Source organism: Prionailurus viverrinus, chromosome D4 (genome assembly GCF_022837055.1).
Source record: "Prionailurus viverrinus isolate Anna chromosome D4, UM_Priviv_1.0, whole genome shotgun sequence".
Lineage (NCBI taxonomy): Eukaryota > Metazoa > Chordata > Mammalia > Carnivora > Felidae > Prionailurus > Prionailurus viverrinus.
In genome coordinates, this window is record NC_062573.1 from 71252312 (window position 1) to 71265426 (window position 13115).

General features: G+C 38.1%; 1 protein-coding gene across 7 annotated transcripts in view; it reads left to right on the forward strand.

The window, feature by feature from the left end:
• TRPM6 (transient receptor potential cation channel subfamily M member 6) overlaps positions 1-13115 on the forward strand; it is a 206159-nt gene that overhangs the window by 75782 nt on the left and 117262 nt on the right. For all 7 annotated transcript variants that reach the window (XR_007146402.1, XM_047830724.1, XM_047830720.1 and 4 more), the window contains 3 exons: positions 2186-2265; positions 5628-5666; positions 12284-12461. Coding sequence is in view for 6 of the 7 variants with exons in the window: in XM_047830724.1 (XP_047686680.1) it covers positions 2186-2265; positions 5628-5666; positions 12284-12461 (297 nt within the window). In the remaining variant the exon portion in view is untranslated. The remainder of the gene's footprint in view (positions 1-2185; positions 2266-5627; positions 5667-12283; positions 12462-13115) is intronic.

Sequence of the window (13115 nt, forward strand, 5' to 3'; positions counted from 1 at the left end):
TAAGATTATGTCTCTCCTTCTGTCCCTCTCCCCTGCTCTCATGCTCTCTCTGTCTAAAAATAAAAAAAAGAGGGTAGAATGATTTTAAGATGACCTGGGCTTGATCTGGGAAGTTTTCCTTGTTTATAGATATGTTTAAAATGTGCAGGAACCAGTCAGTCAATGCCCACCCCCCTCCTTTTTGCTTAACAAGATCTGGATTCTGCTTATATACAGTTCCATTCAGTAGTCAGCAGTTATGTTTAGGGTTGGTGCATATTGAACAAAATCCATGAGTTTAATATTGAAGTATACAGGGGAGTCCATAAATGCCTCATTTGTAATTGTGGGGGAAGGAAAACTTTTCCCCTGCTCTCTTAGGTTTGATGGCTGGCTCTGTAATAAACTGACAGAAGAAAAGATAGGCACATTTATTAATTTTTGATAGGTGCATGGGGACATAACAGGAAAACAAAAGTAAATGCCCCAAAAAGGGTGATATTTGAGAATTGATATACTGTCCCAATAGGGGAAGGGTTGGGGGTGTAGGCAATTTAGGAGAGAGTTAATGATTTGTAGAAAAGATGAATGGGCCCTTAGAAGAATAGATGGGAGATATGATAGTTTGTGACCAGGTTTGTCTGGGTGTGATGTTGACTTCTACTCCCTTGTCTTGAGATAAGAGTCAATCCTTCCTGGTTGATGAAACTCCCAGGGCTTTATGACAATTGAGTTCCTGTGGAAGATCCATCTTTAGGCAGATAGGGAGAGTTCAGCGAAAGCCTCTCACTGTACTTGCCGTTTTCCAAGTGCCTACAGCTCAAAAGAACCTATACACCAAGGCAGCATGTTTTAGGGTGGCATGTCCTGAGCATCTGGGACGTGAGGATAAAGTCCCAGAGAATGAGGTTGCACAGCTGGATTTGTCACCTGTTGTCTGGTGCTGTGCATTTCCTGCAACTGTAGGATGAGAACAGATGTCAGAATGAGGTGGGGGCGGCAGTAACATGGAGTTTGAAAAGCCCCCTTGCGGATTCCCGTCCACTGCCCTTTTGTCACTGCGGTAATGCATGTGTTTATCTTTTTATGTAATGTACTTATATGTCGATATGAGCTAAAATATTTTCATATTAGGAGAAGGCCAAGCTCATCAATTGGCTGGGGTCTATTGTGGCTCCAGTGTCCTCTGCTTCTGGATTTATAATATGGCCCATGGGAGAGCATGGCTGTGAGCTGAGTTTTGTAGAATGGGAGAGATTTTATTACGAGGTTGAGCGAGTACCTATGTCCCATCAGGATTTAAGGACGGTTGTAGGCTGTGCAACGTGAAGCGGCACAGTCAGGGGTAAGCCATGCTTATAGAATGTGAATCAAATTGTCTACCTAAATAGAGAGGTAAACTGAGGCAAGCCCTAATGACCAGAAATTGAGTTGATTCAGGAAGAGCAAGAGAATTGCAGTTCAGGAAGCACGCTGTAGCAAGCTATACCTGAGTCCATGGAAGGCTTGGGGTGGTCTGTATTTATGGGTAAGGAGTGCAAACAGGAAGAAGTCCAGCCAGACTCCAAGTCATTAAGTTCATTGGCTTGAGGATGAGGAGAGATTCTTGGCAGATGTTCATTGGTCAGGAGATAAGTCTCAGTCTTCTGTATGTGAGGCATTTACTGGGAGTCAGTGTCTCAGTTTTTAAGCTCTGTTCTTCTGAGGTCATATGCATGAGATTCCTCAATTCATATCCTCCAGTCCCATTTGAGATTAAAACCCTTTCACAGAATCCTGTTGAGATTCCAGCTTCCTTGAAATCTTCACCAAAGTGGGACTTTATGAGTGAGAATTTTGAAGTTTGAGAACTTGAAATTCACTCTATAGAACTATGGTACAAGATTTAAAAGTGACTTGTAACAGAATTAAAATGATGCTTCAGTTATAACATTACTTCCTTCCTAGAGTTTTGTGCATTTATGGACATTTTGCTGAAAATGAGATTATGGATCTATTTGTGATTATTTTTGTGTTCGCATTTGGTTTATTTGTGTCTGTGTTGTCTGTGATAGAAGCCAGCAAATGCTTAGTCTGTTTGGGGTTGGTCTTGACATTTTGATTCGTCTCCATGATATTTAAATATATCTTGCCTGCCAGAACTACTGTAGTTACACTGCTTTCTTACATAATTATAATATGAAAAATAACGACACTTTCTCTTCAGTCCCAGAAATCCTGGATTGAAGGAGTGTTCAACAAGAGAGAATGTAGCAAAATCATACCTAGCTCAAAAGACCCTCACAGGTACAATTTTTAATTCTATTTTCCATTTTAAAGCAACACTACTTTGAGGACTGTTTGTGGAAACTTAGAGATATGATTTGTCTAGAGGATTTAATAATATATATCTGTAAAGTGAGCGTTTCTTTATTTTTAATCAATGTTTCTTTTTATATATTTATTTCAATGTTTATTTATTTTTGAGAGAGAGAGAGATAGACAGAGCACAAGTGGGGGAGGGGCAGAGAGAGAGAGGGAGGCGCAGAATCTGAAACAGGTTCCAGGTCTGAGCCATCGGCACAGAGCCCGACGTGGGGCTCAAACCCATGAACTGTGAGATCATGACCTGAGCTGAAGTCAGATGCTTAACTGATTGAGCTACCCAGGCGCCCCTGTTTTGTTGTCTTTATAAAAATAATACATGATTATTGCAGACAACCTGCGGAACTCAGGGACCTTGTTGATTTCATACCTTACTCCAACCCCAGTTGCTTCTGACCGTGCCTGCTGCTTGGTACGCTCCTGACAAACATCTGTTTAATGACCGAGGGAAGTATAAAGAAGAAAAAGTTTATCATAATGACATCACCCTGATGGAGCCACTGTTACTATCGTGGCAGTTGTCATTTCTTTGATGCTTCTATTTCTCTTAGTGAAATAATGGCAATTAGGGGAACCCCTGCAACAAACATGATGGCGCTAGAGATCATCATGCTAAGCAAAGTAAGTCAGGGAAAGACAGAGACCATATGATTTAACTCATTTGTGGAATTTAAGAAACAAAACAAATGAGCAAAGGGGAAGACAAAAAAGGAGAGGGAGCCAAACTGAGAAATAGACTCTTTACTGCAGAGAATAATCTGAAGGTTACTGGAAGGAGGTGGGTGAAATGGTGAAGGGGATTAAGGGCACACTTAGGATGAACACTGAGTACTGTAGAGCATTGTTGAATCACTCTATTGTACACCTGAAACTAATAGAATACTGGATGTTAACTATACTGAAATTAAACCTAATACTGGATGTTAACTATACTGAAATTAAACCTAATTCAAAACCTAAGGGGGTGCCTGCGTGGCTCAGTTGGTTAAGTGACTGCCTTTGGCTCAGGTCATGATCTCACAGTTCGTGGGTTCAAGCCCCACATCAGGCTCTCTGCTGTCTGCATGGAACCTGCTTGGGATACTCTGTCCCCCTTTGTCTCTGCCCCTTCCCCACTTGTTAGTTTTCTGCCTCTCTCTCTCTCAAAATAAATAAAAATTAAAAAAAAATAATTTAAAAACAAATTAAAAAAAAGAAATGAGGAAAGTATCTGGTGCTGTGTCCATTCTACCTGGTTTGGATGAACAATTTACAGCTTCTGAATACTGAATATTGAAAATATTGTGAATGTTCCTTAACCCCATCTCAAGCATTTATGGAAAATCGTGACAGTTCGGGATATTTCAAGACGCCGTATTCAGATTATGCAGAGTTCCCTGTTTTCCCCATATACTTTTTGTTTGAGCGGGTAGTGGATGGCAGAATGGAATGACTTGAGTTTGCTGAGTTCTTGAGAACCCTTTGGAAGCTCTACTTTTAGAACAAAGTTCAAAACAGCGGCCAGTGAAAGATAGGAGAATAAAGGGCTATGGAAAATTCCCCAGGGTAATTGGGTTCATGAAATTAAGATTGGATGGCATTGCCCTTGGGGAGTAGAAATTAAAAGGAAAAGGAAAATAGAAGAGCCATATTTTAATTGGGGGGGCACTCTATTTTTAGATCCTTTTTAGCATTTGGCCTTATGTTCATTTAAAGTTTAGAAACCACAGTTGTATGCTTATGAAGGGTAGCATGAAATTCTTGATCTTTGGGGACGACTAAAACAGTGATCCTTGCCTTTGTTAAATATTTACTAGCCCCACCCTCATTGAATTACCTGTGGTCTGTAAGCCTTGTGATTGGAAGTTCTCATTTTACCTGCTTATAAAATGTTTTACAGAATGCCAAGGTAACCTTGTTTTTTCCCTTCATCTTTTATGACATCTTGTGATGTGACGATGGTCGCAATGGAAGGCAGACTGAGCTCAGGCAACTCCTTCTGCTTCTGTAAATAGAAAATCATTTTCATAATCATCGTGTTAATGAAATGTGATAAACTACAGGCCATTAGCCCATAGACTCAAGAAGAATAGCAATGATCATAGTTCCATATTGTAGAATGGTCCAAGATCTACCACAAGCAGTCTCTATTTTGTGTAATTATGAAAAAAAATTAATGGATGATTATGGTTCTTCGTTTGCCAGCCTTTTTCTTAGATCCTAGTAAGAATCTCAAAATTGTATCTTTCATGAGGTTTTCTTCCTGACTGTGCACAAGAAAAAGGTGATAGTTCATGATTTTAAATTTAGATGAAAATTTATCTTTTGTTTGTTATTTTTGTAATTCCTAATAAGAAACTGATCTGATAGACTTGATGACAATGTCTTTTTCCTTCTTATTTTTAATTTGCTGGTGAAGTGAAGCTTCTGAGAAAAGACAGTCCCAAAAGGCTAGGACAGGAAGAAGTGACAGGGCCTAAATATTTGTTTCTGAATAATTTAGAATGATCCTGATTCTATGAGTACTATATTTTCTTCCATTGTTTTAACTAATATTCTCTTCTAATTGAAACTTCTTTATACCTAAAATATGATCAGTGATGATCACCATGACCCCCCAACATCAGAAGGTTCTTTTTTGAATTATAAAAAGAAAGATTAATAAGGGTAATACTTATAATCACACCAACCGTCTTTTGATTTGACAGTGTTTTATGGTTTTAAAGTTGTTTATATATAAATTTATATATAATTATGTTACTAAATCATATAATATACAGCATATAAGTAATATATAATTATTATATATAATTTATAAATATATGTTTACATATTTATACTATGTAAATACATTTTCTTAATTCTCAGAATTCTCAAGAATTCTCTTATCTTCATAGTGTAATAATAATAATAGCTACCATTATTATATATACTGCAATGCCACCACTCTAAGACACATTACATATATTATCTCAGGTCATCCTCTTAATAACCTTATGGGGCAGATATTATTTTCAGATGTGAAAACTGGGGCTTGGAGGAATCATTGAATCAATGAGATTTAGATCCAGGTATTTAGGTTTCAAATTCAGTGTTCTGTTCATTAGGTCATGGTTGCTGCAGTCTAATTATATTTGGCAAATGACAAATGGGAATATTTGGGAAATGATACATGAGTACTAGCATGTGCTGATTTTGCTAGACCTTGGGAAATAATAGATATTTGCGGTATGTGCATTAAGTGTGCTTTCAAAATGTATCACTAAACTAACAGAGGTTGTGTTTTGTTTTTTTTTTTAATTTAGATGCACCGCAGGATGCCAGGTCTGCCAGAATTTAATCAGGTAAGACTTAGAGAAATAAGATTTCTTTTAATATTTAGGCACTCTGTGTAAAACTTACTGGGGTAGTTTTCTCACATCTTGAGTGGACTCAATGAAAGGACTTTATTGGTGGATCCTGTTTACCTCTCCAAGGGAAGTTTTGTTTTTTTTTTTAATTTTTTTTTTCAACGTTTATTTATTTTTGGGACAGAGAGAGACAGAGCATGAACGGGGGAGGGGCAGAGAGAGAGGGAGACACAGAATCGGAAACAGGCTCCAGGCTCCGAGCCATCAGCCCAGAGCCTGACGTGGGGCTCGAACTCCCGGACCGCGAGATCGTGACCTGGCTGAAGTCGGACGCTTAACCGACTGCGCCACCCAGGCGCCCCTCCAAGGGAAGTTTTAAAAACAAATGTGGGATGTTTTTGAAGGAGAGCGAGGTTTTGAATGTAATAGATTACTTGAATTACTGAGACATGTAAATGGCAAGGGCGTTTGGCAAGAGCTTCTAGCAGTTGAAATACTTGTAAAGCATTACCTTTTCATTTGACTATGTTATATTTTACTTGGATAATGAAGATGCTTTGTGCACTGTGTTTGATCTATGACTTTCAAGTGATGGGTGCTCAGACCAAGCTCTGATTCTGACACCGGTTTTGATGTGTATGTTTTTTTCCAACAGCACCAGGAAATTAAATTCTGGAGATAGTGTCACATCCTGTAGGTGAACAGCTCAGTCCTACAAGACTGCTCTTCTTCCCCGTACTTTGGGTGCCAACCCCAAGTCCAAGTTGTCACCTGTGGTTCTGAGTGGTAGGCTATAGATGAGAGATTCCCAAGGATATCTCCACAGGGTCATTTAATTTGCTAGCAAGGCTCCCAGACTCAGAGAAACATTGGCTTATGTTTACCAGTTTATTATAAAGGATATTAGGAAGGATAAACAGCTAGATGGAAGAGGTGCATAGGGCGAGGTATGTGGGAAGGGGCACGGAGCTTCAATGTTCTGAGCAAGTCAGTCTTCTAGCACCTGCATATGATCACCAAGCCTGAAGTTCTCTGAATTCCATCCTTTTCGGTTTTTATAGAGGCTTTATTACATAAGCATGATTGGTTGAATCATTGGCCATTGGTGGTTTATCTTTATCTTTCTTTATCTTTATCTTTCTTATCAGCATCCTTATCTTTCTTATCACATAGGGAATTTCAAGGGTTTTAGGGGCTCTGTGCCATAAATGGGGACAAAGACCAAATATATATTTATTATAAATCACAATATTACCCAAGCTTATGGGCAAAATGAACTCTTCAGCAGAATACAAATGTTAACAGTGATTTGCATTTTAAACTATCTATTAATAACGGGTTTTACCCTTCTCTTTGTAAGTGGAGGAAAATGTAATTTCCTGAATTTTGAGCATAGTTCACATTATGGATTGACCCAGAGTTAAACTTATTTTTGTAAAAGAAAAAAATCCAGAATCCCAAGTTTAGCAAATTATGGGGAAAGGAAAACACGGTCCACGGCTGTAGGAGGGGAGGAAATATAAGCTTGCTGGGTGTGTTGGTCTGTTCAAGCTGCCCTAACAGCATACTACACATTGGGTGTTTTAAACAATAAAAATTTATTATTTCAGAGCCATGAAGATCAAGGTGCCATTAGAGCTGGTTTCTGATGAGGTGTCTCTTCTTGCTCTGCAGGCAGCTACCTTCCCACTGTGTCTTCACATGGCCTTTCCTCTGTGCGCTGACAGAGAAGAGAGCTCTTGTGTCTCTTTCTTTTCTTACAAAGACACCATCCCTATCGGATTAGAGTCCCACTCTTATGACCTCACTTATTATTTACTTATTTTTTTGCTGTTGAATTATTTATTTATTTATTTATTTATTTATTTATTTATTTATTTATTCTTTATATAATTTATTGTCGAGTTAGCTAACATACAGTGTACACAGTGTGCTCTTGGTTTGGGGGTAGATTCCCATGTTCATCGCATACATACAACACCCAGTGCTCATTCTAACAAGTGCCCTCCTCAATGCCCATCACCCATTTCCCCCTCTCTACTCCCCTCCCCGCCATCAACTCTCAGTTTGTTCTATTCAACAGTCTCTAATGGTGTGCCTCCCTCTCTGTTTGAAACTATTTTTCCCCCTTCTCTTCCCCATGGTCTTCTGTTAAGCTTCTCAAGTTTCACATGAGTGAAAACATAGGATATCTGTCTTTCTCTGACTTATTTCACTTAGCATAATACCCTCCAGTTCCATCCATGTCGCTGCAAATGGCAGGATTTCATTCTTTCTCATTGCCAAGTAGTATTTCATTGTATATATAAACCTCATCTTCTTTATCCATTCATCAGTTGATGGATATTTGGGCTCTTTCCATAATTTCGCTATTGTTGACAGTGGTGCTATAAACAGTGAGGTGCATGTGCCCTTTCGAAACAGCACTCCTGTATCCTTTGGATAAATATCTAGTAATGCTATTGCTGGGTCATAGGGTAATTCTGTTTTTAATTTTTTGAGGAACCTCCACACTGTTTTCCAAAGCAGCTGCACCAGTTTGTATTCCCACCAACAGTGCAAGAGGGTTCCCGTTTCTTCACATCCATGCCAGCATCTGTTGTTTCCTGAGTTGTTAATGTTAGCCAGTCTGACAGTTGTGGGGTGGTATCTCATTGTGGTTTTGATTTGTATTTCCCTGATGATGAGTGATGTTGAACATCTTTTCATGTGTCTGTTGGCCATCTGGATGTCTTCTTTGGAAAAGTGTCTATTCATGTTTTCTGCCCTTTTCTTCACTGGATTATTCGTTTTTCAAGTGTTGAGTTTGGTAGGTTTTTTATAGATTTTGCATACTGGCCCTTTATTCGATATGTCATTTGCAGATATCTTCTCCCATTCTGTCAGTTGCCTTTCTGTTTTGTTGATTTTTTTCCTTTACAGTGTAGAAGTTTTTTTTTTATCTTGATGAGGTCCCAGTACTTCATTTTTGCTTTTATTTCCCTTGCCTTTAGAGACATGTTGAGCAGGAAATTGCTGTGGCTGAGGTCAAAGAGATTGTTACCTGTTTTCACCTCTAGGTTTTGACAGTTTTCTGTCTCACATTTATCTTATGACGTCATTTAAACTAGTACTACCTTATAGTCCCTATCTCCAAATACAGTCACATTGGGGATTAGGGCTTCAACCTATGAATTTTGGGGGACACAGTTCAGTTCATAACACTGATGAAGAGTTTCCATTTGGCTAACCTCTTTTATCTTTCCTCAAATTATTTTTACTTTTTAGTAATTATTTCAAATTTGCTGACATTGAAAGGAAAACCCAAGAATATATTGAAAAGAAGTGGAAGGCTTCATTTACTCCTTCTGTTTCCTACTTTATTCTCCAGAACCTCTCCCTGGCAATATTTTCCCAACCTCACAATCTTTAGAGATAACTAATGTGGATGATACTGGGAAAACATCTATTTCACACTATCCAGAAATTAAAAATGGTTGAAACTTGTAATTTTTGCACCTAACTAGGACCTAGTTTGATTTTTTTCATAAAGAGAATGAAATGTCTCAATGTCAGTTACTGAGCAGTCTATCCTAGCCATTGCTGGTATCTTCTCTGTTACATAACAGATTCCCTTATGTCTATGGCTGTGTTTCTAAGCTATTTTATCTTATTTTATTTTATTTTATTTTATTTTATTTTATTTTATTTTATATTATTTTATTTTATTTTTTTTAGTGTCATTGACCTACTTCTCCTGTTCCTGGTAAATGCCACTCTGCTTCATTATTATAGTTTTGTAATATATCTTGATATCTGATAGGGCAAGTCCGCTATGCTTTATTCTTTTTTTTTTAAGTCATTTTACTCTCTTAAACAATTTACATATCCATATGAATGTTAAAATTGCTTTGTCAAATTCCCTGAGAAATTCTTTTAGTATTTTGAGGGGTATTTTATAGAATGTATAAAAGCAATTTGGGAAGGAATTGGCATTTAGCACCTTTACAAAGGTGATTCTCAAGGTAGGTCTTTAGTTAGTGATATGTAATTTAGGACTTCTAAAAGTTTTAACTAAAAGGATGATTATGGAAGCTTTTTTTTTTTAAATTTGGGGGTAATTGGTTTCTTCTATGAGAACATCTTGCCATAATTTAATGACCTGGTAAAAACTAGAATGAAACTACATTGACCCAATCAAATGGGTTAGACTAGAAAAATACTTAGAGCAAAGTGGGTTCAAACTGAAGAATAGTCCTATGAAAAGTTAGTGATTTATCTTTCCAGGTGTGAATGATGGTTTGCCTTCACTCATGTCCGGTTTGAAAAAGCCACAGTGAAGTGAATCATTCAGCTTATGAATAAAATCCTTTTGCATTTTGAAGACTAACCCTTGTTCTAAAAGATGACCAGGTGATACATTTCTCTTTGATAGATTCTTTTTGTGTATATTTTATACATTTGAGATTATTTCTCCACCCTTTGAGTCAAGAGCCCCTCCAAGCAGAACTCCAAAATGGTCCTCTGACTTCTTGTTCTGACTTCTCCTTATCATCCTGTTTTCTTGCTTAGCAGAGACCTATAACTTGTACACATTTTTATGTTGCTTTTCACACACACACGAAAAGCCAGAATCACTTATAAATTTGAGTAACCTCTTTGTATACAATGGGTATATGATCTGACACATTTGATGCAAATAACTTTCTTGGTCGGCAGACATATGATTTTTCATTGCCTCAGGTTTTAAAGTTCTGTGTGCTCAAACTGTAAATTTTCCTTCTGGTGTTTTCTAATTCGGGAAACACAAGAAGGTTATCATCCTTTCGCCAATATGAGTATTATTATATTTTGTTAGTTTTTACGTAGTTCTAGTTTCAAAAAGATTTAACCTTTTAATTTGCTTAGTTTATTTTGTTACATTGTAGAAATTATGGCTATGTATCTGAAATAGTTTTCACACCTTCTAATTATTGGCAAGAACATTTATTGACTTTTCCTTCCTTATATTACAAATATTAATTTATTATTTATATTTATAGTCAAGGCTCATTCATGGCTTTTTTCTTGTGGCAGCTCTATGTTTACATGTTTCTCTGAAGTTGAATCTTTTTTTGCATTGATTAATATTCCTTTCAATATGCATATTATGTTTTACATGAAGACATCTTCTGACTCTCCTTAAGTATTGCATATTAGAGATTTTTAGTTTTTTTTTCTTTTCTTTTTTTTTTTTTTGAGAGAGAGCGCACACGTACGCAAATGGGGGAAGGGCAGAAGGAGAGAAAGAGAGAGTCTTAAGCAAGCTCCACGCCCAGAAAGGAGCCCGGCATGGGACTCGATCTCACAACCCTGAGATCATGACCTGAGCCAAAATTAAGTCAGATACTTAACTGACTGAGCCACCCTGGCACCCCTCATTTCTTTCTTTTTTTTAATTTTTAGGATAGGGTTGTTGTTGTTGTTGTTGTTGTTGTTGTTGTTGTTTTTTAATTTACATCCAAGTTAGTTAGCGTATAGTGCAGTAATGATTTCAGGAGTAGAGTCCAGTGATTCATCCCTTACGTGTGACACCCAGTGCTCATCCCAACAAGTGTCTTCCTTAATGCCCCTTGCCAATTTAGCTATCCCCTCCACTCTCATTTTTTTCTTTTTTTTTTTTTAATGTTTTATTTATTTTTGAGACAGGGAGAGACAGAGCATGAACAGGGGAGGGTCAGAGAGAGGGAGACACAGAATCTGAAACAGGCTCCAGGCTCTGAACTGTCAGCACAGAGCCCAACGCGGGGCTCGAACCCACGGACCGTGAGATCATGACCTGAGCCAAAGTCGGCCACTTAACCGACTGAGCCACCCAGGCGCCCCTCTCATTTTTTTCCTAACAGCTTTGTTGAGATATAATTAACATAAACTACACATATTTGAAGCGTACAATATGATTTTTTTTTTACCATCCTAACAATTTCAGTAGTGTTAAGTATATTTATGTTGTACAACAGATCTTCAGAACTTTTTCATCTTGTAAAACTGAAACTCTGTGTCCACTAAACAATAATTCCCCATTGGCCACTCCTCCCAGCCCCTGGCAGCCACCATTCATTCTATTTTCTGTCACTGTGGATTTGACTACTCTGCGTACCTCATATAAGTGGAGCCATACAGCAGTTGTATTATGACTGGCTTATTTCACTTAGCATAATATCCTCAAAGTTTAACCATATTGAAGCATATCCAGGATTCTTCCCTTTTTAAGGCTAGATAATATTCCATTGTATGTATATGCCACATTGGTTTGGCTATTCATCTGTCAGTGGGCACTTGGCGATTATGAATAATGATTTGGAATACTTAAATGAACATGGGTGGGCACAAGATTTTTGGTGTTTTTTTTAAAACATTCCCCAAATGATTTTAAAGTGCAGCCCAGGGAGAGAACCACTGAGGGTATTTCTAAACTCAGAAGACAATCTAGTGATATAAATCTGATATGAAATATTAATGTGGAATTTCAAAAATTGTTCATTTGTATCATCTATATATTACCTAGAAAAATGTAGAAACATTACATCTATTTTCTATTTTGATATTGTGTAGTTTTCTGTTCTGAAACTGGTTTTTATCCCATATTTAAGGTGTTACTGTGGGCGATTAATTGGAGACCATCATGGGATAGATTATTCCTGGACCATCTCAGCTGCCAATGGTAATGAAAATGAGCAATGGTCTGTTGAAAAGCACACAACGAAAAGCCCTACAGATACGTTTGGCACTATTAATTTTCAAGACGGAGAGCATACCCACCACTCCAAGGTTTGCTAATAACTCACATTATTTTGCTAGCTTTTTGGTTGTTGTTGTTGTTTAAGAGAGAGAGAGAGCAATAGGGGAGAGAGGGGCAGAGGGAGAGAGATAGAGAATCTTAAGCAGGCTGCACAGTTAGCCTGAAGCCTGACACAGGGCTCGATCCCATGACCCTGGGATCATGACCTGAGCCAAAATCAAAGTCAGATGCTCAACTGACTCAGCCACCGGGCACCCCGTTTTGCTAGTTTTTAACAGAAAGTAACCACCAAATGTTTCTCCCAATTGTATCTCCAAGTGTAGATGATCAGATGACCAGGTTTTATTGCAAAAGTGTTCCATGGTATTGACCTCTTCCCAAAAATGACCTGACTCTTCTCTTTCCTTTACGTCTGAGGGCATTCAACCTTTCCAGGGTGTGGCATGGCCAGGTCTTTATTTGACCTCTTTCAGCGTGGTTATGCCTTCCCCATAGGAGAATGGCTTATTGCTCTTGAGAAAGGACTGGCCTGTTTTTAAGGAATGGAGAAAAGTCACTGCCAAAGAGCAGGCTTTAGCTGAAGCATGACCATAGCAATTACCAGTAACTTGGGGCTGTTCATGCCTGCCAAGTCCTCATGAGAGGAAGTGGGGGAATTTTTCTCTGTACCCCCTGAATGATAG